Source organism: Pavona decussata, unplaced genomic scaffold (assembly GCF_977016875.1).
Source record: "Pavona decussata unplaced genomic scaffold, jaPavDecu1.1 SCAFFOLD_91, whole genome shotgun sequence".
Classification (NCBI taxonomy): domain Eukaryota; kingdom Metazoa; phylum Cnidaria; class Anthozoa; order Scleractinia; family Agariciidae; genus Pavona; species Pavona decussata.
In genome coordinates this window covers 3,087,318-3,113,337 of record NW_028145508.1, presented here as the reverse complement: position 1 = coordinate 3,113,337, position 26,020 = coordinate 3,087,318, and the positions used below count along the sequence as shown (strand labels likewise).

At 38.6% G+C, this 26,020-nt stretch overlaps 2 protein-coding genes across 2 annotated transcripts; one reads left to right on the top strand and one right to left on the bottom strand.

Annotated features, from left to right (window-relative positions):
• Positions 1-461: 461 nt before the first annotated feature.
• Positions 462-10,683, top strand: LOC146474238 (uncharacterized). The gene is made up of 6 exons (XM_085117534.1): positions 462-610; positions 3,645-3,895; positions 4,279-4,402; positions 5,614-5,650; positions 6,961-7,087; positions 8,654-10,683. The coding sequence occupies exons 1-6, from the start codon at positions 538-540 to the stop codon at positions 9,125-9,127; spliced, it is 1,086 nt and encodes a 361-aa protein (XP_084973660.1). The 5' UTR covers positions 462-537; the 3' UTR covers positions 9,128-10,683.
• A 509-nt stretch (positions 10,684-11,192) lies between these two features.
• On the bottom strand, positions 11,193-25,651 carry LOC146474237 (putative actin-related protein 2/3 complex subunit 2). The gene is made up of 12 exons (XM_085117533.1): positions 25,514-25,651; positions 25,357-25,391; positions 23,652-23,710; positions 22,367-22,420; positions 21,686-21,731; positions 19,510-19,569; positions 17,671-17,806; positions 15,495-15,588; positions 14,154-14,280; positions 13,149-13,249; positions 11,951-12,051; positions 11,193-11,485 (listed from the first exon to the last, which is right to left on the bottom strand). Exons 1-12 carry the CDS (start codon positions 25,573-25,575, stop codon positions 11,461-11,463), a joined length of 900 nt encoding a protein of 299 aa, XP_084973659.1. The 5' UTR covers positions 25,576-25,651; the 3' UTR covers positions 11,193-11,460.
• Positions 25,652-26,020: the final 369 nt, after the last annotated feature.

Below are 26,020 nucleotides of genomic sequence, written 5' to 3'. Positions count from 1 at the left end.
ATATTCATTTCCCGTTTCCGTGCGGCATGCAACATTTCGTGAAAGTAAGTGAAAAATTTTGGCTTTGAGAAGCAAATTGTGCTTTCGCAACAAAGTATTACCGTTGTGCGCGAACGGTCAAAACCTTAGGGCAAACATTGAAATTTATGAATATTTCGGCCACTCTACTTCCTTTTTTCTCTGGACCTTAAAATTAACAAAAGACCCTGACTAAAAATTATAGGGCTTAACACTTTACCCATGCACTTAAACTTAAACGTTTTTCACCAATCCACTCAGTTTCATACGCGTATAAGTAAAACGTTGCAGTTCTTAATTTACGAAGCAAAATCCATTAGTGATGGACAGATGTCTCCGGCCTGACGCATAACTGTCAGTTAAAAGGGCTACTAGTATGACGTATTAAATTTCTTATTTGCTTTAAAAATACTTAGCGGGCTTCAGTTTCAGTTAATAGAGACGAGTACGTTTCCCCATTGCAGTTCAGTTCGAGAAGTATCTAATTCTCCCGCCTCTCAAGAAAACATTGGCATTACAATGGATACTGCAATCATCACTTGCGTTCTCTTTTCGCTGTCTTCTTTGATGGACGAGGCAACATGCTTACAAGGTTAGGTTCCAGTGAGTTTTGCTGTTTTTCCTGTTTGGGCTAGGCACTAAATCCAGCACTTTTAAGGAAAACAGACGAAGAAGAAGAAGCAAATCTTTACATATTGTGTGGCAAAATGGTTATTTTTTTAAATTTATTTGTTTTATGCTTTGTGTTTACAACGCTTTTATCTTGATCGAATTAATTTTTTCTCTCTAGAAATTGTAGGTATAATTGAAATATTTAACTTAACGAGACAGAAAGAAAGCCTGTAATCCTGAATCGAAAATGCCTTAGATTTTCCCTAATGGAAGGAAAGGAAAGGAAAGGATTTCGAGTTAGGGGCCTTGAATGGCTGAAACAAAAGATTTTTTAAGAAATAGAGACTAAAGCAGCAGTGTGCAAAGAGACGCCGAAACCGGCATCTGAAACTTTGAAGTTATATAAAAACTGAGTGGCTGCATTTAAAAGCCGGTTTTCCATGGTGAAGATTCATGTTATACATTAATAAAGAGCTTCCTTACTATTACCACAACGGCAAAAGAGACAATAGTGTGGTTTTGCTAGTTCAGCTAGGCTCGCTGTTGAGTCCAAATGAAAACAAATTTGAACAGAAAAGATGACTCGCTTAGCACAAATGAAATTGGAATTCTTACAAGTGATTCTCTAATAAGTAGATTACCAAATGTGATCCGGCAGATAAACAGTTGTTTGTGGTTTCTGAGTTTTCTCCACAGTTGAAGAATTGAAAACGGGTTCCTTTTAAACAAATTTGAGGGAAAGCGTGCAATTTAGGCCGCGGGAGGTGGGGAGCGCAGATCAAACAATCGCAAAGGAAACTCGGAAGAGGAGGCCGTTTAGCGCGTTGACTGGCCAAATTTTCTATTTTATTTGTTTTACTTTGATATTAATTTTTTAGTTTGCTTGTTTTGTTTGGTTTATGACGTTTGTTTTTCGAAATACTGAAAACATCATCACTAAAGGAACTCTAAACTATAATTCAATCCTTCATTTGAGCGCTCAAGAATAAGAATGTTCCGACCTGGGCCCAGTTATTCAAAGAGCAGATACATCGATATCCAGCGAAAAAAATGTACCGGCCAACCAATACATTTTATCTGCTGGATAAAGTTGTCCGCTCTTTGACCAACTGGGGCCTGATGCAAGCAGCAGAAGACATACCGATGTCATGTAACGGGAACGTAGCTAATGGTGGGAGTATCACGAGAAAGCTAAACTTCCTTGAAATCCGATCAGGGGACATGACAATTCTATTTTAGTTGTTTTATTTTATTATTATTTTTTGGTTCGCTTGTTTTTTTTTTTTGTTTTTTTTTTTGTGGAAATGCTGTAAACAACATCAGCAAAGGAATTCAAAATAACTATAATTCAATCTTTCATTTAAGCGGTGAAAAATAAAAATTTTATCACGAGCCTGATGCAAACAGCAGATGGCATACTGATGCCGTGTAATGGGAAATTAGATATTGATGCATGAGAGGATCACGTGAAAACTATATCAACTTCCTTGCAATCCGATCCGGGGACATACCAGTTTTATGGGCTTTTCCGAGTTGCTTTGAACCAAATTACGAAGACGAGGTTTCGTGCACGTTTAGTTAGTTCCCATTCATATCCAGACAAAGCTAATTTTCACGTGAAAAGCTTTGCACCTGGCTTCGCCCTCGCTTTCGTAATGAGGTTGCAAGCCTCGGAAGTGGCTATTTTTTTTTGCTAAACTACTCGCGGTTTTTGATTTTTGTTGTTGTTGTTGTTTTGTTTTGTTTTATGTTTGTTTGTTTGTTTTTCTTTTTTTTTTTTTTTTGCATACACTTTTTATTGGAATATTTTGAAGAACAAAAAATAATTAACAATTATTCACCGACACTGAGATGAGCAATTGTTTTAGTATACAGCTATTTCAATTAATGTTGTCGGATTAAAATCAAGCTAAAAGACAAGACTGCAATGTTTTGTGGGATTATTTTTTATGAATAATTTCATCAAAATCATTCCTGCACGTGCAGGTCATTGTACTGCTAATTACAACCTATTGTTTTCTCCAGGCATGACTGATTTTGATTAATTTATTCATAAAATTCCCACGTAAACTTTCGGTCTTGTCTTTTAGCTTTATGCTTTGAACCGACAACGTTAACTGAAATAGCTGTATGCCACACAAGCTGAATAACCAATGGGCCAAAAAATTATTTTATTTCTGACAATGTACCGACAAATGGTATGAAATTTTAAAATCTCGCGCGCCACGCGTAACCGATTTCTTACTGTAGGAAGTTCCGTCTCGCTTTCTTGCAAACAAGTAAAACTTTTCGGAGACAATTGTTTAGTCCCTACATTGCCATTTCTTCAATTTTCTGTGAAATTCGTCTTTTTGTTGAGACCATGCTGAAAAATATCAGATGTTTCATTTTTTTTTTCATTGTAATTTTAGTGCTCAGCAGTTTTTATAAAACAAGGGATTGTATTTTCATTTTTCGCCTTAGGATATGAGGTTGAAAAGATTAAAAACTTACCATTTATAATTAATACCGTCAAACCAAACTTTGTTGCCATTTATGTATTTTTTTTAATAGCCGCCTCGCTTATCGAAATAATTTCCTCTTAAGTAACCGTGGCGAAACGGGAAGCCATCTTGTTTCTCTTCAGCTGCTCGGAGGTGAATAGTCCTTGGCTAGCCAATCAGCGTGCGCGAAAAGTACTATTCACTTGTGTGGTATATACCAAATAAAATAATTTTTTTCTAATGAGCTTACAACTGCTCTAGCTAAGCCCAGTGAGAGGAACTGGGGTTAGGTCTCTATTGTGACCCACGTAGATCGTTGCTCGTTGCGATGGCCTTCAGCCAATCACGATCTACCCCTCAAGCTTGAGGAAAAACCTCTTCTGTATCGCCGAGGTCGTAACACGAAAAACTAAGGGAGTCGTTAAGAGTAACATTGAAATTCATCAATGTTTTGGCGTCGGTTGTTTCGAGCCCTCATATTCCTGGAAGTTTACTTGACTGTTCTTACAGCGGAAATTTTTTATCACCCAGGTCATCGTCAAAACATCTTCAAAAAAGACGAGTTTTATTATTTGAATGTACCTAAAGTTGGAACATACACTGCGCACGATGTCTTCGATTGCACGTTTGAGTGCCTCAGCAACCCTTCATGCCTTTCTTTCAACATGGCCGCAGCAGAAGGAGCCGATGGAAAACTTTGGTGCGAATTGTTGTCTGCTGATAAGTTCAGCATCCCTAAGGACTACAAAGGAAATCAGAGTTCGCATCACTTTTTCACAGAGGTAGGCTAATTCTTAAGGGCGTTTAAAACTGTATGAAAACAGCCACACGCTTCCTGGATAACCCATTCAACATTGTTTAATTAGAGGCAGCGAGGTTAATCTCACCAGAGTATCAGCCTATTAAATTAAGATGATCTTCGTTCCGATAAGAGAGACTGGAAAACTGAGCTTAGACTTATCTCCTTTAAGGGACGTGTTAGAGGCCAAGTGGGGGGAGGGGGTAGTCAAGGTTAAGAGGGTTGCAACACTCTTGAAAGAGGAAAAAGATGACTATTCTTTGCAGTCCGGCACCGCGATTAAAAAATTAGCAAACGCGCAGAGTCGGAAAAAATCTCACCCTCTCCCAAACTTAATGAAATAAATTAGTGAAACATGCCTTTTAGTTTCAGAATCCATGTGAGTCTTCGCCGTGTCAAAACGGAGGCACATGTTTGATCAGCCACAAATACCCCACGATTGACTGCAAATGCAAAAAAGGCTTCATTGGAGAATACTGCGAAATGTTAGGTATAAAAAATGTCTTTTATGGAGATAGTAAAGTAAGCCGGCAGAAGAAAACTGTTGAGGACATCACAGTATAGCCAGTTCCTGCAAAGAAAAAACAACAACAAGCGAACGAACCACACAGATCAGTTCTTGCATCAATAAATACTACGTACAGGGCTATTCTTCAGTTCTCTTCAGATTAAATTTGTTAGGCTACTGAGCTTCCAGAAAATATTTCAGCTCATTACCGGCAAAGGGCTTTGAGATGTAATTTTCTGTACAAAGGAGCTGTCGCTTTCTGTCGATGTACGTCAACAAATCTTTTGCCGAATTTAAAGTGCTGTTTGCATTGCTCAAGCAGGGAACACACTTTGCAACATCATCATGTACTACTCCTACAGTCCTCCACGCCTGCAATGAATCGAATTTATTGATGTCTGACAGGTCTTTTATCTTTGTATTTATTTTCCAGTGCATTTGCTGTCGTCAAGTAGAAACTGTTTGGTTTGAAACCTGCCTGTTAACTACGAAAAGCAGACTCACAATTTAGACTGCAAACAGTCCCTTTCTGGATTGTCGAGAGGTCGCGCGAAATAGCCTAGCGCGAAAAAACTGGAGCGAACAAACGGAGGGGGGCTTGGGGAGAATCTCTTCCCGTTTATTTCTCCTCGCTCCAGTCTCGCTGCGCTTTGAGCGCACCCTCTCGAATAACCAGAAGGGACTGCTTGCAGTCTATGCATAATTCTGATGACTGAACACAGTTAAAAAACTTCAACATCTCTGAATGTGGATTGGGAAGAAGATCTTTTTCCCATGGCTCCTGCTAGCGATGCCGATTCGTTCCTCAGGACTTGTAGCTGGCCGGAATGTCCAGATAATCGCCTGCTCCCGTTTCTTGGGAGTAGTTTGGGCCGTATTAAAGTACCATCAGATGAGAAACACACCTCATACAACACTGCTGTTGGTGGTGGCTGGGGCCGTGTGGAGGCATGAAAGTTGTCACCATCATTGAGGAAATGCTATAAGGCTATATGGGAGGGGGGGGGGGGGGGGGCAGGTGAATGTTACTTATCTGACAAAAATCCTAATGACTGGTTCCTTGGAGGTGTAAGAAGCTTATTGCTGAGATACGACTTAACTGATAGTGAGAAAGTAAATGAATTGTTTTTGACCCGGGTTTGTGGTACGACTCAATTCAGTTTTTAACTTAGCTATTTCAAATTCCTTTTCAGCCGGAAATTCATGCAAGTATCTGTATGACGCAAACCAGTAAGAACACAATTTTGCTGACAAAGTGCTAATGAGAATGATTTATTATTCAGTGACGCCGGTTAACGTTAAACTGGGAAAAAAGAAATCCGAGTGCTCCTATCAGGAGTCGAACCTAACACCTTACGATTACAGTCGAACCTGTATATAACGGCGCTGTATTAAGCGGCCACCCTCTATTAAGCGGCCCCTTTTTAAGTCCCGATTTTTCGCGCATACAAACGCTGTATTTGGTCCCTGTATTAGGCGGCCACTTTTATTAAGCGGCCGCGGCCACCCTGTAGCAGTCCCATGTTTGTCTTTCTTTGTTATTTTTACCTGTATTAACCGGCCACCCTTGAATGGAAACCAAGCCAAATGCTCAGTACCATGGATAACAGGAATTGTCGCTGGCAGTGTCGACAGTCAACGACTTGCTCTACAAACAAAAGTTTCAAATTCCCAGGTGCCAAACGCACGTGTTCCACTTGTTTAAGTCGCTGTAATTCTTACCCTATTCCTATTTCAACTTGAAGAATTTCAGTTGTTATATATTGTGTGACTTTTAATTAGCATGATTACCGTTATAACTCCACTTCGATCGTAACAACTATGAAATGACGGAATGAGATATTTTGTTGTGAACTGCAAGTCACGTAAGTAAGTGAGTTAGAAATACAGTACTGTACACCGCACAAGAGTAGAGGACAATTTATTGCACAGTGCTTTTACACAATGTTACGTATATTATACCATTAAGCTACAAGTTGGCACTGAACTTTGTTTAAAGTATTGGTCTCTTGAAAGAGTGTTGATTGTCCTATTGTTTTCTTGCATGAAATGTCTTTGTATGATACACCATTTATATTGACATTAGACCACGCCCAGTGAGTATTTTTAGTGATCCTGTATTAAGCGGCCAGTTCCTCAAGTCCCGAGGGTGGCCGTTATATACAGGTTTGACTGTACTAGTCTAATGGTTACGAAGTGCAATGTTGTTTAAGACCCAGCGCTAGCGTTGTCACAGACTTATAGCACGAATACTGTATTCAATTAAAACTTTTTTTCTTTGTGAGAGTTTAAAAAGTCATTTTAGACAGATTCATCAGAAGTGGTAACCATACAATGATAGAAACGTTGAAAATCCCCAATAAGTTATTGGAGGTTTTTTCAGAACTGTGAGTGAACGAAAAATGCTCGTCCATTTCTTTCACCTTTACTTGGGTATACAGAGAGCCCGGAAGAGGCAACAATAGTTTATCATTCCAAACCGTCAAAATGTATGTATTCCAGCTCGATCTCTCATTCCTATATGTTTCAATATTGAACAGGTCGAACGTCAGTCAGCTGGTTAATCTCACCTTGGACTCTAAACCGATTTCCGTGTTGTGTCAGTTGGGAGATTTTGGATGTGGAGCTGGGGGATGGACGCCGGTCATGAAGATAGACGGCAACAAGGTACTTCTAACATATCTTTTAAAATTTCATACTTTCTAGGCTATCCGGTCAATAAACGCGGAATTCCTCAGATGTCGGTAGAGATTTTGGCCAGCATAGACCCCACGAGTCCCTCTTTGCCTGCGCAGCAGCCATAAACAGGGAATGAAAGGGGGAGAGGGAGGGGGAGAGGGAGGGGAGAGGGAGGGGGACCGAGAAAAAGTGACAGAGTTAAAAGGGGGACTGGGAAGGGGGGAAAGGGAACGCCTGGCGTAAAGCCCCCCCCCCCCCCCCCTGCCCCAGCGAACGCAGAAATCAGTCGAATTATGTCTTTACGGCGAGTGCTCCCTCTCCCCGCTCTTTGCAGTCCCCCTTTTTTCTGTGACGTTTTTTCGTCCACCAACCCGGCCTCTCCCCGACTACGCCGGCTGCACAGACTGTCCCTCTGGAGAGTGTACAGTTCGATCTATCTTAACAACAATGTGACAAATGTAAAAGGGAAAGCTCGCACAAATCATTTTAAAAGGTAGATATAAGTAATGAGATGATTTTCCTCAGAACGTTATATTGTGCACAATCCATAATACTTTGGGACACTGGGATTAAACCGTCTCTTGATAAGCTATATCTTATATCAGAAGAGAGCACTGATTGAGGATTCCTTGTAAAAAAAAATCAACATAGCGAATCGTAATAGCATTACTGAGTTACCGATTTCATTTCTCGGTGGGTAAGACGGAGAATAATGTGAAAGTTCTTTTTTCAAAACAAACTAAAAACTGAACGTAGGAAGCTCAAAGGAGTAATGAAATGAGCGACAACGTAGATGGTTTGGTTTCGGAATCAGGTGCCTCGGAAATGGAATCGGATGGCTCTGTTGTGCACTGCTCAGTATGAGATGATGTTTGTTCCCGACTCGAGTGTCTAACCAGCCGATTAAATATAGACTCAACCTCGTTTTCAGGGTCTCTCTCCTTCCCGTCGCTCCCTGGGACGGGAAAATGAGAGACCCTGGGAACGAGGTTGATACAGACTGTGAAAAACCTTTTACTAAACAATACCAGGTTACCTTCAATTTGTCAAACTGATCAGTCCACAAAAGGAATTCACTGATTGATTGATTGATTGATTGATTGATTGATTGATTGATTGATTGATTGATTGATTGATTGATTGATTGATTGATTGATTGAAAGGTCTGGTTACACTGCAATCCTACAAAGTCCTTCAATATGGCGCACATCCCTTCAAAATGACGCTTTCCGTTTACAAACTGGTATGCTCTAGCCGGCTTGTTGTGACAGTTTTATGAAAAGCTCCATAAGGCATGCGCAGAGAAAATACAGGGTATAATTGTGTAAAAGTGGAAGGTCATGAAATTTCTGTCAATTCAGGAGGTGGGAAAAAAATAATTCACTCTTATTCAGCTTGCCGGGAGGGGGAATGGTGGTGTCACTTAGTGCGACTTTGACTTTGAATATTCGTAAGTAGTAATTGCATTCCTTTGTCCCCTGATTCTTATCCTTTTCTTTTACCTCTTCCGTTTTCGTGAACTTATGGTCGTTTTTGTACTTTCGTTCTTGTAAGCAAACCTTTCGTTACGATGCCAGTCTGTGGAGAAACAAACTGAGCTACAACCTCGCCGGAGGGGAGACTGGGTTTGACACGGCAGAGACCAAATTACCGACATATTGGAACACACCCTTCTCCAAGATTTGTCTCGGTATGAAGAACCGCGGAAAGATCAACTTTGTCGTCATCTCTAAGCAAGCAAAGTCCTTGCACTCACTGATCGCTGACGGGAAATATCGCCCAACCTCACTCGGTCGTAACACATGGATAACGTTGATTGGTTCCAAATATGTTTCTTTGCAGTCCAACTGCAACAGGGAAGGCTTTAATACTTGGTGCTGTTGCTCCAAAACAAGAATTGGTATCATGGGTAACAATGAAAACGATTGCAACACCTGTGACTCCCTCCTCGGCTTTGGTATGACGATTAGCTCTAACACGTGTGGAAATAGGAATGAGAAGGCTATGGGATATGTCCTTGTAGAGTGAGATGAAACCGAAGAAGCAAAGAAACCACTAACGCTTCTTCAAAATATCCCTTGGTTAGTGGACAGAAACTGATAAAACTTGGAAGCCAGTTGTAAGTTTTTTTTTCCCGCTGTAGGCATAAAACTTTATAGCAGCTTGTTGCTTTACCAGAAACTGATGGAACTTAGAAGCTAGTAGCTTTCGATCCTGACTTAATGATGTTCATGAACAACTTCAGCTACCGTAATTACATCAAGTTTATATAGAGTAAGAAGAAGCCATTAGTTTTTGATTAACATAACCATGTTTGTGAACGACTTCGGCTGCAACTTGGGCGTCACGGCATACATTAAGCTTATATAGAGTAAGAAAAAGGTTGAAGTTTACAACCCAGCGAGTTTTGATCAACATATCGATCCATGGTAAAAGCTAGTAAACAAAGGTAACCAACAACTGATGAAACAAGATTATGTATGTTAGAGAAATAATTGTTCCTTGATCCTGTCATATTATATCAAACAAAAAGGGTTCGTTTTTCAGGATCGAAAATTTATGTTCAAGCACAAACTTTCGATTCCCTCGCGGAATCTTTGTCAAGTGGTGTTGGACGTTTTTGTACTGATGATTTTAAAAGTTGATAAAATATTACGTGACAAAAACGTCCCGGTAGATCGCCGGGAGCTCATATCCAACGTCGCGATTCAATGTCGGAGCCTGGCAATGAATTTCAATAGCCTCTCTTATGTATGTTTATAAAAGACCTTAGTAACGTTTTAGTCCGACGTTTTTTTTTCGAACGCAACATTCTGAAAAATTAACAGTGATGATAACAATTAGGGGCCAGTAACATTTGTCCAGCTTATTCTTAAACTATTAAGGACGTCAAAAATACGCAAATAATGAAGCTGATAAGGCAGTAACTTTTGATCAAGGTTTCACCGAGTAAGCAAACACGATAATCATGCGGATTCGTGTAAACATCTTGTATTAAACTAAATGAATGTAAATATATGAAACATTTTAAATATGTATGGAGCGTATGCACGTGACGTCATCGCCGCCATGTCGGTGTACCGTCAACAAAAGAGTTCTCCTCCCACGAGTCTCCTGTAGCTCAGTGGTAGAGCATCCGAACTAGTAATCGGAAGGTCTTAGGTTCGACTCCTGATAGGAGCACTCGGATTTCTTTTTTCCGAGTATGCCTGCGTCACTTTCTAGAATAATCATCATTCTCATTCATTCACCAGGCTGGAAATTTACCATCACATTTCTTTCAAAAGAGTTCTCATTAACTGGGTTTGTTATGATAAACAAACATGGTCACCACGCCATTGTCATTGGAATCCCTTGGGATTGGCTGCATACGCTCTATATGAAACATATATTTGATCTTGTAACTACGTTTTACCAATTTTCAATTTAAAACACAATAGTTCGTTACCTTTCCATAACGCTAACATAGAGTTATGAATGTTTGGTTTTCTAAAGATAAATTGGCCACCGTGAAGATATTCGCTCAGACGAAGGGCTAACGCTCGAAACGTCAGCACTCGAAGCTCTTCACGGTGGCCAGTTTTCCAAGAGTTACCAACTCTATAAGAGTAAGCAGACAATAAAACGGTCACTTCTAGCGCCTCAAAAGTGCAGTCGCTTGTCTGCTGTGGATATCTAAACTCGATTACCAGCCGCTGTTCACGAACACGAGTACGCGCCCGAGGAGGAGGAGGAGGAGGAGGAGGAGAAGCGAAAATCGAGTTCAGTCCATATCCAAAATATGCGAAAGAAAATCCATCCGATAGCAAGAATGGAGGGGAGGGGGTGGAGAATGGAGCGGAGGCAGGAATGGATGGGAGAGCGCTGTATCTAAAACCGAGTATCATTTCATCGCGTTATAAAAACGTCGGCAAATAAATCTCGACACGATTTTCCTGACAAAATCTCCCGTCTCGCTCTCAACGCTCAACAACGCACAAATTATTATGCCGCGTCTATCAGATTATGCTACCGCAAGTAAATATCGCGAAAGACAAGATTGTGGGCGACGGACAAAGTGGGGAGCCTACAATGAAAAACAGTCAATACCAAAGGCATTCAAAAGTTTTTAATACTATTTCGAGTAAATCATCACATTTACAAACGCCATAACTACTTCACACTGCGGTGTTTAACAAGAAGAATTCCTTGAACAGAATTTGTTAACTTCATTTTTACAAATTGTATGCGATACCAAAAAATATATAAAATTCAACTTTTTCTTGTTTTTCTTTTCATCTGCTTGCTACTGAGATTAGCCACAAAACACCCTGTTTTATAGACTGTATCCAATGAAGATAGATTTGTGACTCCGTCGTTCCTCACTGACGCACAAACGTCTTGCCCCTACAAAAAAATAACAACAACAGTCCCTGAAGTTTAATTATTTTGCAACTGAAGCTTTTTATAATTAATGGGAACAATCAGACACAACGATTTTCAACTCAGTGTCGAATGTAACTTCGTGTTTATTTTTTTTTTGCTTACTGCGTTCTGTGATTGGTTGGCAAAACTGGTGCCACTTTTTCGACCGATGAGAAACAACCAAAAACAATCGTGCCTCGCTCGCACGCGTTTTCCCGCGCTTGGCGCCGGTTACATGTAATTGCTTCGAATTCTGATTGGTTTATTGCGCGGGTCACGTTTGTTGTGATTGGTCAGAGTAATTTCTTCGGTGTTGGTTTTACGACACTCGATTTAAAACCGCCCTAATGACGACAATACAACAATACAAATACATTACAAAATTACAAGGGAAAACAAAAGTGACAACAACAACAAAAAAAAAAAAGAAGCAAGTGATTCACATACGTGATAGTTTTCTTCTCTGTTGTTTTGGGTTCCGGTCTTGCTCTGTTGAGGACTTTGATAAATTCTGCTGTTCGGGCCCTCATCCTGGAGTGAAGGTAAGCCTGAAAACACCAAATAATGTTCACTGAGAAAGCACAAGAAATTCAAGTCTCCTGCTTATTTTTTTCAGTCTAAAATACTGTCTTTCCTTTCGACAAGGTGTCATCTTGTTTCACCATAGTGAATTGAGGGACTGGTTATGAAACCTTGCCATGACAACAAATTTTACAATGGCGCTGCAATTTATGTTCGAATGAAAACCTTTACTGGAACGTTTGCGTTGGTCAGTTGCTCCAACACATTTCAGAACCTTTTGTGGTTTGTGCACGGTCAAGGCCAAAAATGCTAACAAAAACGTATAACAAAGTTTGTAATTTTTCTTCATAACCATTGCCTTTTATTAACCATGGTCTCACAAAAGGAACCATAGCTGGCTTGGAAAATCCCGTTTTCAAATCCTGCTGGGCCATCCTTGTGAATAGCCAACAAAGCCATAAAGATCACGTAGATACATTAAATAGCAATAGTAAAAAGCACGGTATTTTGGGGCTGGGAAACTTGGCAGCCAGACCAGTCAGTTCATAAACGGAATTTACCAAATTTGAAGGATAAGGGGTTAGCGTCGCAGACAGTCTATACAATCCCTATACTATATCGAGTTCTCTATAGGTCTTTAGTGACAAGTCCGGCTGCAACGCAGGCTACCCGGCTTCAAAATGATACATTTGACTTACAGGCTAAACGATCTGGCCAATCAGAGGCAAAAGGAGAGCACCCTAGATTTCTTTGCCTTCTACAAACAACCCCACCAGCTACCAGTTTCTAATATTATTCCTATACTGACTGTCCCCAGGGTGAGTGACACACAGTGTGTCAGTGAGTGACACAGGCATACTCCAAAAAAGGAAATCCAAGTACTCCTCTCAGGAGTCAAACCTAAGACCTTCCGATTACTATTTAGGATATTCTATCACTGAGCTACAGGAGAATCATGGGAGCTAAGGCCATTAAACTAGGTTCATGGGGAAAACATCCTGCATACTGCTAGGATTTGTTGCCAATGTGTGGGATAAATGTGATAATATATTTTAAGAGTGGTAAATGAATGAGAATGATGTATTTATTCAGTACGTGACACAGGCACACTCGGAAAAAATACCTTTGAACATTTGATATGGTAGTGTAAGTAATTCCTGAAGGTATGGATCAGATCAATGGTCCTGTCCCGGGCATCAGGTTTGGTGTGGCGTGGTTCCAGCACTGTAAAAGTGAAAATAACAAAGTATGATCACGATAACATGCCAGACTTAAAATTAAATCATTGCATAAAAAAGCGCTACTAAAGGTGATGACGTCACAAAAATCTGTCATGTGCGATTTGATGAAGTATTTGGAAAGTCCACTTAACCAAAAATTAAACCCTGCTGCAATTTGCAACTAGGATATGGGTACTTTTAACATGTTATTTCTCTGTAATCTCTCTCTAATTTTGCACTGCTTCTAAACTAAAGGAACCAGGGAAAAATTAGTGAGGTTTGTATAAAGAAATTATGACTTGAAAGTATCAATATCTTGGTTGCTAACTTAAAACAAGTTGCTAATTCTTGTTGAAGGGACCTTCCCTGCAGTGCTCTTTCGAAATTGGATAGTCCAAAACAAGGCTAGAGACCTTATGGTGTTTACAATCTAGTAGTCTTAATAATAACTATTATTGTGATAGCCCCGACGAAGACCAGAACAGAAGCCCATTAATTTGTAAGGAAGAGAAGTTTTGGGGGTTTAACACTGATCTTCACTATTTAGGCCTAAGCACCGATTTGAACAGTTTGCTGTCATTTGTTGTCATGATGATCTCTTTAATTAAAATTAGTTGAAAATTATCATTTTCAACAACTACCCCTTGTTGGTCTAGTGAATATAGATAGGAGATATAAAGCAAATGACCTGGGTTCGAGGCAAACACTAATTTGATTTTTTAAACTTCTTTTACCATTTGAAATAAGATTTTCTGTTGCGTAATCTCTTTGGAGTACCCATTCTATTAACAACACTGTTCAAAATACTTCATCAAATGCCATAATTTCACAAATACAATTCTTGTGATGTCACACTTTATCACTCTATTCCAACATTTTCTTGATATTAACAATCACCGTATACTAACCAAATGTAATGTATCCAATATTATCGCCCGTTCTGGCATTAGTCCCCATCAGTTCACTCGGAGGTTCCTTGTGGCTGAACAGAACTTGTGGTGCCGTTTGACTGGCACGCCTCCCTTCTTTGAATTCCTAGTTACAGAATGTGCGCAATGAAAAACACAAAAGAAAGGTTAACCCTTTAAGCCCTAACAGTGATCAGCATCAAATTTCTCCTTGTAATATGAATGCTTATTCAACCTCTGAGGTCATGAGAATTAAGGATATGATCACCCAAGGTGAATTTTCTCGATATATTAATAACTTCTCCACAGTACTTTTATAAGACAAGTATGGGGACAAGATAGGAGAATTTGTTCTTTGATATTAGGGGTTAAAGGGTTAACTCCCATTGCCATCTGTTTTTCGTTCTTTAATTTTTCTTTTTGTATTGCATTCTTGCATTGGAAAACCAATAGAGTGTGTGCCGACGGCCATGTTGGAGGACCGAAACAATACAATGATTTTCCTTTGGGAAATAAATTCTATTTTTATGCAAATATCTTCTATTGTTTTAGTCCTCCAACATGGCAGCCATGCACACACTCTATTTAACAATTAGATTATGAGCTCGAGATTTCTATCGCGTGATAGTTGATGAGGGCGAAGCCCGAATCAACTATCACGCATAGAAATCGAGAGCGAATAATCTAATTGTTTTAGTATAAATCTACTAGTCGTTCAAAACTAAACAAGTAAATTATCTATTTCCTCATCGCAGACACTTCGAAAACGCGAAGAAGCGGGCGCCATTTTGTTGAAAATCGCTACTCGCTATCTATCACAGAATAGATAGCGAGTAGCGTAGCCAATCAGAGAACGGCATTCGTGATAGAACACAAGTAGATTTATACTAAAAAGACTTAGCTAATGCTTACTTACTTTGAGAAACTTTGTCATTTTCACAGATGAGAAACAACTAATTTGCTCGAATGCTTTCCCTTGGATATCAAGTCCCAATGATGCACAACTAACAAAATTGCTGCACGTCAATCAATTGGTTTTCTTGTATGCAACAATCTCGTACCCAGAGTTCTCAGGCTCTTTGGCCAGCGGTTGGTCGCCATGAGAGACTCTGGGAAACAAGAATTTTATTACCGCAGGATTTCTGCAGTTATATGATGGAAGTCGTTACAGAGCTAAAATAGAGCAGCCAATCAAAACATTTAATTTTTTTCAAATTCTCCAGAGTCTCTCCTGGCACCCACCCGCTGACCAAAAGGCCGGAGGACTCTGGGCTCGAGATTGTGTATGCAGCTAAAATAAATATTCCATGTGCAAAGTCAACAGCAATAGTGTAGGCTGACCTGCATAAAAACTTTGCCAATAATAACATCATCATCATCTTTGAAAACTGTGCTAAAAACAACTGTTACGCGGTCCTCTTTTGCTTGAACGTACCTGCATTTGAAAAATATACAAATTAGGTAAATAAAACTGTGTGATTCCAGGAAATAGCCTTACCCCCCCCCCCCCCCACCACCACCACAGAAGAGATGTTCTCTAAGACCCCCACCCCACCCCACCAAAAATTCCAATTTAGCTTCATACTTTGCTTTAAGCCCTGATATTGATCACCATCAAATTTCTCCTGATCATATCAGTAATTATAATCCATGCTTGCAGGTTGTGAGAATTTAGCAAATGATCACCAAAGATGAATTGTCTTGATGTTTCCCTCAGTCAGTTAGTTCTCAATGAAATGAATGGAGACCAGTTAAATGTTTTGACCTTTGAGGAGTTAAAATGATAATAACCTAACAAAATGGACATCCCAAAATGAAAATAACAGCATGACCAGGTTTGCCGGCGATTAAAAGATGGGATTACTGTGTTGTTAATACAATAAGTCTGAGAGTAAGGACCAAACAACATCTAGGAAACACAATCTTCCCAAAATGATCAAATGGATACTGTGAAATCCCTTGGCCAGGAATTCCTCTCTATCAATTATTATTACTATTATTACTTACATAAGGAGATACTACATTGTTCATTTAGATGAAGGGGTCAGTTTAAAATACACTGTGGTTGGAAACATTTCTGGCTTCTAAGGCTATGTCTAGACTATGATGGAGAGCATTAATTTTTATGCCGTTGTGAAAAATGCTCTGGCCTGGTGTGAACAGAAGTGGCCGAAAACGACTGCCATCTTTCCACTAGAATCCAATCCTCGTTCCTGGTTGTTGACTTCCATTTTGGTTCGATTCTCTGTTCACACTACTCAAAGAAAGTGTCACAAAAACTTATCCGATACATGACAATTCACTTTCAAAACTAAAGCAGCGCAGCATCGCTTCCTCACAAATTGATCTGAAATCAGTGTTGTGTGAATGAAAGCCCTATCCAATATGTTTTTGGTGCCAGCACAAGAGCTATCCATTATAGTGTAGACATAGCATAGGGTTTAGCCTCCTGTCAAGACATTAATTTTTTAAGCTCATCACAACTCCTTTAGTATGGTCCCTTCTTTGGTTACTGCACATGCTTTCTGTGCATCTCAGGACATCCGAGAAACGAGGGTTTTTTTTTTAGGACAGTGCCTGCTAATATCAAGTTTTTTGTGTGTGGTTTGTGACCACAAGGAAAGGAGAAAGCAGATCTTAGTAAGGGCTGTTGGAAACCAGAAAGAAAACTGGGGTTAACCATGCATTTTTCAGGGATGATTGAGCTTTGTATTCGACAGAATATTATTTTAGAGATATTTTAGAGCTTTTTAGAATAAAGCATATTGTAAGTTGCTTAATTACCTCTGAAAAAATGTTACCCCCATTTTCTTCTTGGATTTCAACAGCCCTTGCTAAGATCTGCTTTTCCTTAACAGTCATGAACTACACAAAAATACCTCTATTAGGAGGTACCACCCGCCCGCTGGCCTGCCTCAAATAGCACCTGCTATTTGCAGGCGGAAATGGACCTTATGTAAATGACAGTTGTTAATAATAATAATAAAGTGATAAAGTGAAGTGATAAGTACTGTCCTTAACTGCATTAGTGTCTTTAGAACCACAATAAATTGATGTTTTCTCACATCACAAACTTAAGAATTTTACCAGGACTCCCCTAGTAGGCAAGGACATCTCACCCCCCCCCCCACCCACTATTTCTGCTACACCGTCTACTACTGTCAAACATTTTGTGACAGCAGAGTAAGACTCATTCAAAACCTCATTACTAATTCATCAGCCCATTGACCTATCAAATGGTCGATAAAACATCACGTGCAGTGGTTTTAAAACCCCATAAAACCTCCTCCTTATTAGTATGCGGTGTTTAATGTTTTTCTCGTATGCTTATTTCCAACGTTCACAAAAGTATCATTGTTATGGACTCTCTTGACACACGCTTTTCCAGGAATGTTTTTGAAGCCAATCAAAAACCTTGCAGCACGTGTTTCATCGGGTCTAAAACCACTCGGCTGTGCCTTGTGGCTTTAAATCCCGATAAAACACTGCTGCTCATGTTTTAAACATTACGTCTTACATGGACTCATCCTCCCTGTAATTGATGACAGCATGTGTTTCTCCACCAGAGCCTGCCGCTTGGTAGTCGAAATACTTCTCAAACACAGAAGCAAAGCAGTTTCTTTTGAACAACGCCAACTTTCCGATAAGTTGCTCTGTGAGGCACAAAGGAAAACAATACAAAAATGAAACAATATTCATGCAGCGTCTGTTTGAAGATAGTATATACTGCAATAGCATCCTAAAGTGTGATGTCACAAATATTTGAAGTTTTGAAATTATGGGATTTGTTAGTATTTCAGGATCCGAAATTAACTTTTCTAGGCAGGCGCCAACTGGCGACTGAATGTTTTTTTTCAGTCGCCATATGGAAAAATGTGGTCGCCGAAAAGTGTCAATAACATTTTTCCTTCGCAGTAAAACACAAACCAAATTTTTTGGTTGCCAATTTTTCTTTTAAGAATCAGAACGAAGAGAACACATTTGGGGACGCAATGGCGATTTCTCTGCTAACAAATAAGATTAAATTCAAACACGCTGATCGTAGCTGTGAAACGTTGTGGTAGATTTAATTAACAACAGGAAAATTGGTTTTATACTTCAAAATCAGCGGAAAGGAAAAAAGTAAGTGACCAATTGGCGGGCAGCTTTGAATTTTTTTCAATCAATTTGGCTAAAAATCACAGTTATTGCTTGTATAATGATTGTGGCATGAAATAGTTAATAGCCCGTTGGCGACCAGTTGTGCAAAATTTTTAGTCGCATTGGCGACCAGGAAAGCGCAATTTTGGCCCTGTATATTCGGAAAGAGCATGATGAAAATTGCCTACTTGCCAAAAATCAGCATCTTATTACAATTTGGGTGCAAGATACTGTTAGTATTAGCTCTGTTATGCCCCGATGACTCCATACAAATCCTTCTAATTTTGTCTCAGTTCTGAACATTTGGATCAGATCAGTTTTTGTCATTTTAGCTCAGATTCACCAGAGTTTTGCATGTGGCCTTGAATTCCTTCAGGAAATGTTACTCCAATGTTTTATGTTGCGCCTATAATTCAATTTATCCCTAAGGAGTTTGCACGGAATTATTTCAGTGTGTTACATAAACATTTACATACCGCGTCAGTATATAAGCTATTGTTTTCCAGCTAGGTTATTTTTCTTTCCGTCTCAAGTTTGTATTGCGTCGTGTTCTGCGAGCGGGCATATTTCTCAGCTGGGAAGCGTTCTTCGGATTTCGTTTTTTATTTTCAAGTTTTTTATGGCCACAGTTTTGTGAGTATTTCTCTTAGTTGTTTGCTTGTATATTTCGGTTTGTTTATTTCGAGTAGTTCTTGTTGCTTTTTTCAGTTTGTAATTTATAATTCCCGTTTTACTTTGTTTCAGTCGAATCACTCACTAGCACACTTGTTTTGGGTTATAGGTTATCTTTGTATTGCGCCTTTTTCTTCTTCATTAAACATTGGAGGTGCATTCAAGCTGTGGCATTTTATTTTTGTGTTCATGGCGGCGGCGGCTTCAGCTGGCCACATTTTATCTGCTGCCTTGCCCTTAGTTAAATGTAAAAAAAAAAAAAACCAGAAATCTTGCCCACAATTATAGGCAGTGGAGCAACATTTCCTGAAGAATTCAAGGTTACATGAAAAAAACTCCGATGAATCTGAGCTAACACAACAAAGAGCCATCTGAAATGCATTTAGGACGGTTATGCTCTAAGCCCTTCAAATGGTAGTGGAATGTCATACCAGGAATTATCTGGAACAAAGACAATGAAGAGCTACAGTGAATGCCCTATAATCTTCCACAGAGGAATGTTAGTTAGCCAAGTCAAATGATAATGCAGGCACGCAGTGCTTACCTTTTTCTGCGTCATCAGCAGGTAGGTTTTCTAAATCAATCAACAGGGACACATCATAACCTGAAATATTAAATTACATGATGAATCGTAAAACAGATTTACAGATTTGTATTAGGAAGTTCCAAGGCTTCCTTTACAGTGAAACTAAGAAAATCATGAACACCGAGAATTATCTCTGGACAAGTGAGACTCAAATTGTGGTCTTCTCAAAGTGAAATAACTTAATTAATTTGTAAGTAAAAGGTGAAAAAGGATATTGGGTCCTAGGAGTTTTACAAAATAATATAATTTTATTCCTCACGAAGCGAGGGTAATAAATTTGTTGGGCCGAAAGGCCCGAGCGGAGCTAAGCCATGTGAATTTGAGCGAAAACTTTAGTTATATGTATCATTGAAGGTGTCTGTGCTGTTGCCTGGCAACAGTGCAAACAGAGTTTGAATGGCGTCAGACAAAGGGAAGGTACCTAGGCAGCAATAGGTTGGAAGACAGACGCAGACCCAACTCACGTTTATTCATTGAGGGCTGAACATGTTTATTCATCGAGCAATGAAAAATGTTTGCTATTGGTGAAAAACGACCAAATTGTGATGCAAATGAACCACAAGAAGACGCACAAGTGACAAGACAGATTTGCCTAGGGAGATTAAACAGCCAAACTAAGCGCGAGCAGCAAAGAAGAAGGAGACATCAGGAAACCACAATGCAAAGACAAAAGACAACATCACTTCCAATCAACTGTCCACCCAGCCCCAGCTTTGCAAGGTTTTGCTGAGGAGCAAAAATCTTTTTGAAGAGTCTTCATTGATTAGCATAAACTCGAATCAACACGTTAACCCTTGATTAGCTTAATCAGGCTTTGAACAACTGGGCCTTGGTTGGGGGAGTACTTTTGGAAATTCCCTCATCTACAATAAAAATAGGCAGTCTCAGACTGCATGTGTCTACTGCAGTACTGGTATAGAAATGTGATATAAAGAATTGAAGAAAAGGGAAATAAGACTGAAATGAAAACGAAGAGGGAGGAGTGGAAATAGGAAAGAGATAAAAAAAAATGGTTGTAAAAATGTTGCACAGAATACTGGTGAGAAGAGATTAAGCTGGTATCGTTTACCACAAACATTTGGTATGAAGAGAACTGTAACTTTATTCTAACATAAACAATATATTATGTAATCTTACAACGTGAACCACAACTTTGTACTGAAAGCAATGCAGCAAAGTTCTAAAGATAAAGTACTGAAAGCAAAGTTCTAATCTGAAACGTAGGCATAAAATGCAACAGAAACTATTAATTAATCTATACTGAACTTATGAATGGCAAGTATCATTCTTTAACCCTTTGACTATAGTTTTCGCATAAATTAACTTTTTCCTAGAGCGGTTTAAACTGAATAAAATGCGCAGTAGATAAATAAATATCGTTGGCTTCCAAAATTAACTGCATATTAAGTTGGAATGATTAAACAAATGTTTTCTGACGTAAAATAATATGGTTACCTATTAATCATTTGCCGAAAAACACACTTGAACGCAAAATTCATGGCATGTTGATGAAGACCTTTGGCATATCAAATTTCATCCGCTTATGCAAATTGTCCTTGATTACGCATTTGTCGCTTCTGAAACGCATATATGAATTGACAAAGACACAAAAATCAACAAAAAGCTTTCCAAAAAAAACATTTTATTGAAATAAACGATGCATTTGCTATTAGAGGCAAAAAACTTTCAGTTTTTTTGCGTGCGTGCAAACACGCATGTAAAATTTGAAGACACTCCGTGTTTGTTCAAAGCGATCACTCGCAGTAAATTCGGGCTTGTTTGCGATGAAAACTACAGAAGTTACAGAATTCTGGTTCAAATCATCACTTAAACTATTTGTAAAAAGCAAATCAACATCGGAAAACATCATTTACCGTATTGTCGCCATTGTCCTGATCCGCAAATACAATCGCTTCGATCTCGGTCAGTCGAGGATTAGCGTCGGCTTTCGATAGTATTCCATTTGGGATTCCTGTGGCATTTACACTCTTACACTCTTTCACTCTTTCACTCTTTCACTCAACCCGATGACATAGTGTCTACGCTTCTCTAGAAGCCGTAGACACAAAAAGAACTACTACTAGCATGGGCAGATGAATGGATGTTTTTACCCTGAAAAGAAACAAGTGGGTACCTGATTCTGGAGATGTCATGTAGTCTCCATATACTCTCTTCAGCAGCTACAATGACAAAAAGAAATCAGTGTCACATTTCATTGGTAACTGTTTGTGACTGTTAATGATTAATCCAAAAGTTACACGAGCCCAAATCAATGATAGAAGATCCTCTTTGAAGCCTGATATTTCATTTAACACAACTAAAATTTAATTTAGCCTGAACATCTTCTAAAAGTAATTATGATTAAAGGCATTGTTACACAAGGCAATTTGTTGTGTACCTTGCCTCACGATTTCAGAGCACCGTTGCAACACTAGTTGTACAAAACATCATGTAGTGTAACATACTGCACCCTGAAATGAACATGTCTTGCAATGTTTTTGCTGCAGGAAATAGAACCAACTTCTACTTTTTGCAACGGTTTCGGGCCGCAACAAAAGAACCACAAGACAAGTTCATTTTAGGGCATGTTACATGATGCAACAATTTAATGATGAAACTTGCGTCACAACAAAAATTGCAAGATGAGTTGCTAGAAAAATTGCCTAGTGGAAAAGTACCTTTACACGAACATGTCATGCTTTTTACTGAAAAAATCCAAAGAAAAACCCTTGGGAACTTCTCATAAAAGCATCTTATGTACTGAGTTTAAGCATGATATTGCAGAAAAAAGGGGTAGCAAAGGAAGAAGGATTACCTCGTCAGCTCCATACTTCTGTAAATCAGCATAGAATTTCATGGAAATGCTTAGCTGTAATAGAAAATAAGATGTGATGAAATGGCTATTTTCTACTTGTTTTAAGCTATTAATCCTTTAAGCCATAACAATGATCAGCATCAAATTTCTCCTTGTGGTATCAATGCTTATTCAGCCCCTGAGGTCATGAGAATTCAGGATATGATCACCCAAGGTGAATTTTCTTCATATTTTTAATAACTTCTCTCCAGTACTTTTATAAGAAAAGTATGGGGACAAGCTACTAGGAGAATTTGTTCTTTGATATTAGGGGTTAAAGGGTTTAAAAAATGACAAAATTACTGTCTGCTTAGGCCACAACAATATAACTGCCAGTGTTCCGATAAATTTTAAATAAACTTCTTAAGCAACACCTAGTTCTGTTTTACATTGCCCATTCTATCTTATCCCAACTGTCTGATATTTAACAACTATCCTGCAAAATTACACGGAATAACGCCTGACACTTAGCCAACCAAGTCGTAGGCCAAGTTGGCTAAAATATGGGGATATTCTGCAAGATTGAGGAGGATAATGTCATTGCTTTATTTTTCAACACATTGATAACAAAGCACAGTTTTATTGCAGAAAAGCTTGAGGCGCTCTTAATTTTGACATTTTTTCTCCCCAGCACACAAAATTACGAACATTTAACATTTATCCTGCGAAATCGCGAGGCACTTTGCAAGCTCGGTTTTCTCAAGTGGTTTTCTTCATCTCTCCGAGACGAGTCGAGAGCTCTGTTTAACTGTTGTGAGAACTAATCTAAGAAAATACTGTTTGTAGTGTCCGAGCCTTTACTAGAATACAGGACAATACAAAAGTCTAGCAAAAAAAAATGCGCAAGTGTAATTTGCTAGTTCATAAACAAAGAGGTAAGCAGTAAACGTTTTTGCACTAACCATTACAAATCTTGACAGTAAACTTGGTTGCCTTCTTTGTGTTTTATGAAACAGTGTTATTAAGAATTTGGCGTACTTGCGAGGTCGTTACTTTTTGAGAGCGCTCTGCCATTTTTCTTCCCGATAGACAAAATTATGTATATCGCAGGATATCTGATCACTATGGACGACAAATATTCGGTGCACCATGACCATATTTGAGCAGTGTTATAATGTGTTGAATAATAACTTCCACGAACATACAACATCAAACACCATCTCTCAGCAAGTTGATACAAAAAGAATGATGCCATGACAAGAGCAGTTTGTCACAGCTATTAAAAAGTATTGGGTTAACATCTTACCCTCAATTTTGATTTGTCTCCATCAGGATTAGAAATATGGAACTGAACACCATCAAAATCTGCAACATAAAATAATGCCATCCAACTTTTACATTGTTGTCAAATGTGTAGTTCCCATGGCAAAGGCTATTTCAATAATAATAATAATAACAATAATAATAATAATAATAATAATAATAATCTTTATACAGGGAGCCCACATCACGAAAGTGATATTCAATGGCGCCTTGCAGATTGAGAAAAAAAATACTAATGCTTTAAAATTAATGTCATCCAATCATTTTAAGACATCATGTTATCTTCTCTTTATTAAAATGTATTTTCTATTTCTTTTATTGTTATCAAGGAAAACTTTCAAGATACCGTACATGTACATTTACATAACCTTCCACATGGTTTACTAAACATTGGTTTACAGACATATTTTACAATGATATACATTTGTTTAAACAAAAACATTCACATAATGCACACTTTCAAACTTTGATCATTTGGTGGTAAACCCTATAAGGCTTGATACAAACTGAGATTGTGTTAAAATACTGCACCATTAATCCATATCTAGACCAACAGCATTCATTAACATTAATGTTGGCTAAGATGACAGGTGACAGGTGACACTTTTGACAATTTCATACAAGCAAAAACGCAGCAAAAGAGTTTATTTTGTGTTACCACTGACAAACTTGAGGGGTCAGTGGATTCCCACTAAAATTATGGTAACCCAACAATCTGCTCATCAGTATCTCGGCAGCTTTTGGTAATAAACTGTTTTTAGTTGTTTTTATGGTTATTCTGCTATATCTTCATTTTGCTTTTGACATACTATGAAAATCTTCAAAGAATTTTCGAGAATTTTGGAAATTTTTGAAAGAATTTTGGAACCTAGTTTAATGGCCTTAGCTCCCACAAGTCTCCTGCAGTTCAGTGGTAGAGCATCCAAACTAATCGGAAGTTCTTAGGTTCGACTCCTGATAGGAGCACTCCAATTTTTCGAGTATGCCTGTGTCACTTTGATAATACATCATTCTCAATTTTAGAGCCTTTTAGAGCTTTTCCAGACAAATTTTAGCCCATTTTTTTGGAAATTTTGTATTTAAGCCTACACTGAACCCCAGCAAGTCTGTCATGTAGTTTGTAGCCAGAGGAAATGAAGTCCATTTTCCAAAGGTTAGGTGCATGTATAAATTATTTGCACAGGACTAAGTACTGTTTAATTTAGAAAAAAAATGGACAAAAATTCAGGACTGGCATACTATTTTAATGCCCAGAGAATTTTTTCGATTCAGCTATTTTCCGAATTAAACAGCACAAAACCCTATTACATGTTGATTATATTGTACCTGGAAAAACGTGACATACAGGAAACAGTAGGAAGGTGGCTTGAATGGAATTTTACACAAGCTCACAATATACAGTCATCAATACACTAATATACATTAGTCAGTTATAAACAAATTAAAACTTGGATTAAAATATTTATTTTGAGACATCTATGTCACAAGACAACTATTTAATTTAAAAGAACACTAAACTTCTTGAATGCAAAAGCAAAAGGCTTAAAATATTTTGCACAAAATGATGCATATGGTCTTAGCTTGTGCTAAAAAATCAGAAAAAATTAAACTTCAGCGCTTACAGTCCAAAGGTTTAATTAAAGCCTTCGATCAGTAATAGAAGTAGTAGTAGTACAAGAGGTACAAACCTGCTACTGTTATATCCACAGACTCTAGCTTCCCCCTGCAGAAAGAAATATACAAATCCTTGCTGAAGCAAAACTTTCGCACACCTCCCCAAATTGCAAACTAAACAAGAAGTATATGCAGTATACTTGCTGAATCAAGCAGAGATAAAAGTCGTACCCCGTAAACCTGGCTGTCAACGTTTCTTCTATAATTCTGTTCTTGATTTCTAATAAAATCATCTTGGATTATTGAATTGAGAGTGTATGTCGGCGAAGCTTCTTTTTAGCGGAATCCAAGATGGCGGCAGGGAACTCCTTCGAGTCACGTGATTTCAATTAGTTTCCGTGTCCCAGTATTTCCCGGGATGCCACAGGAAAACTAAAAAAATCACTTTCAGGGAAGTATATCATTATTAAAAACTCAATCATTGTATAATGCAATTCGAGGGATTTGATTGGCTTAGCGGCCATGGTATATGAGCCATTATACCACGGCCAAGAAATGGCGCCCATTAAACTGTCTGCTGCTTATTCTTACGCAGCGAAATCAGTAAGATCTAGGAATATTTCTTGATTGTTTTTAATAAAACAATTATTCCACTTGCGCTTGTTGGATATGAGATGATTATAGCCAACTCGGCGCTACGCGCCTCATTGGCTATCTATCATCTCATATCCAACGCAC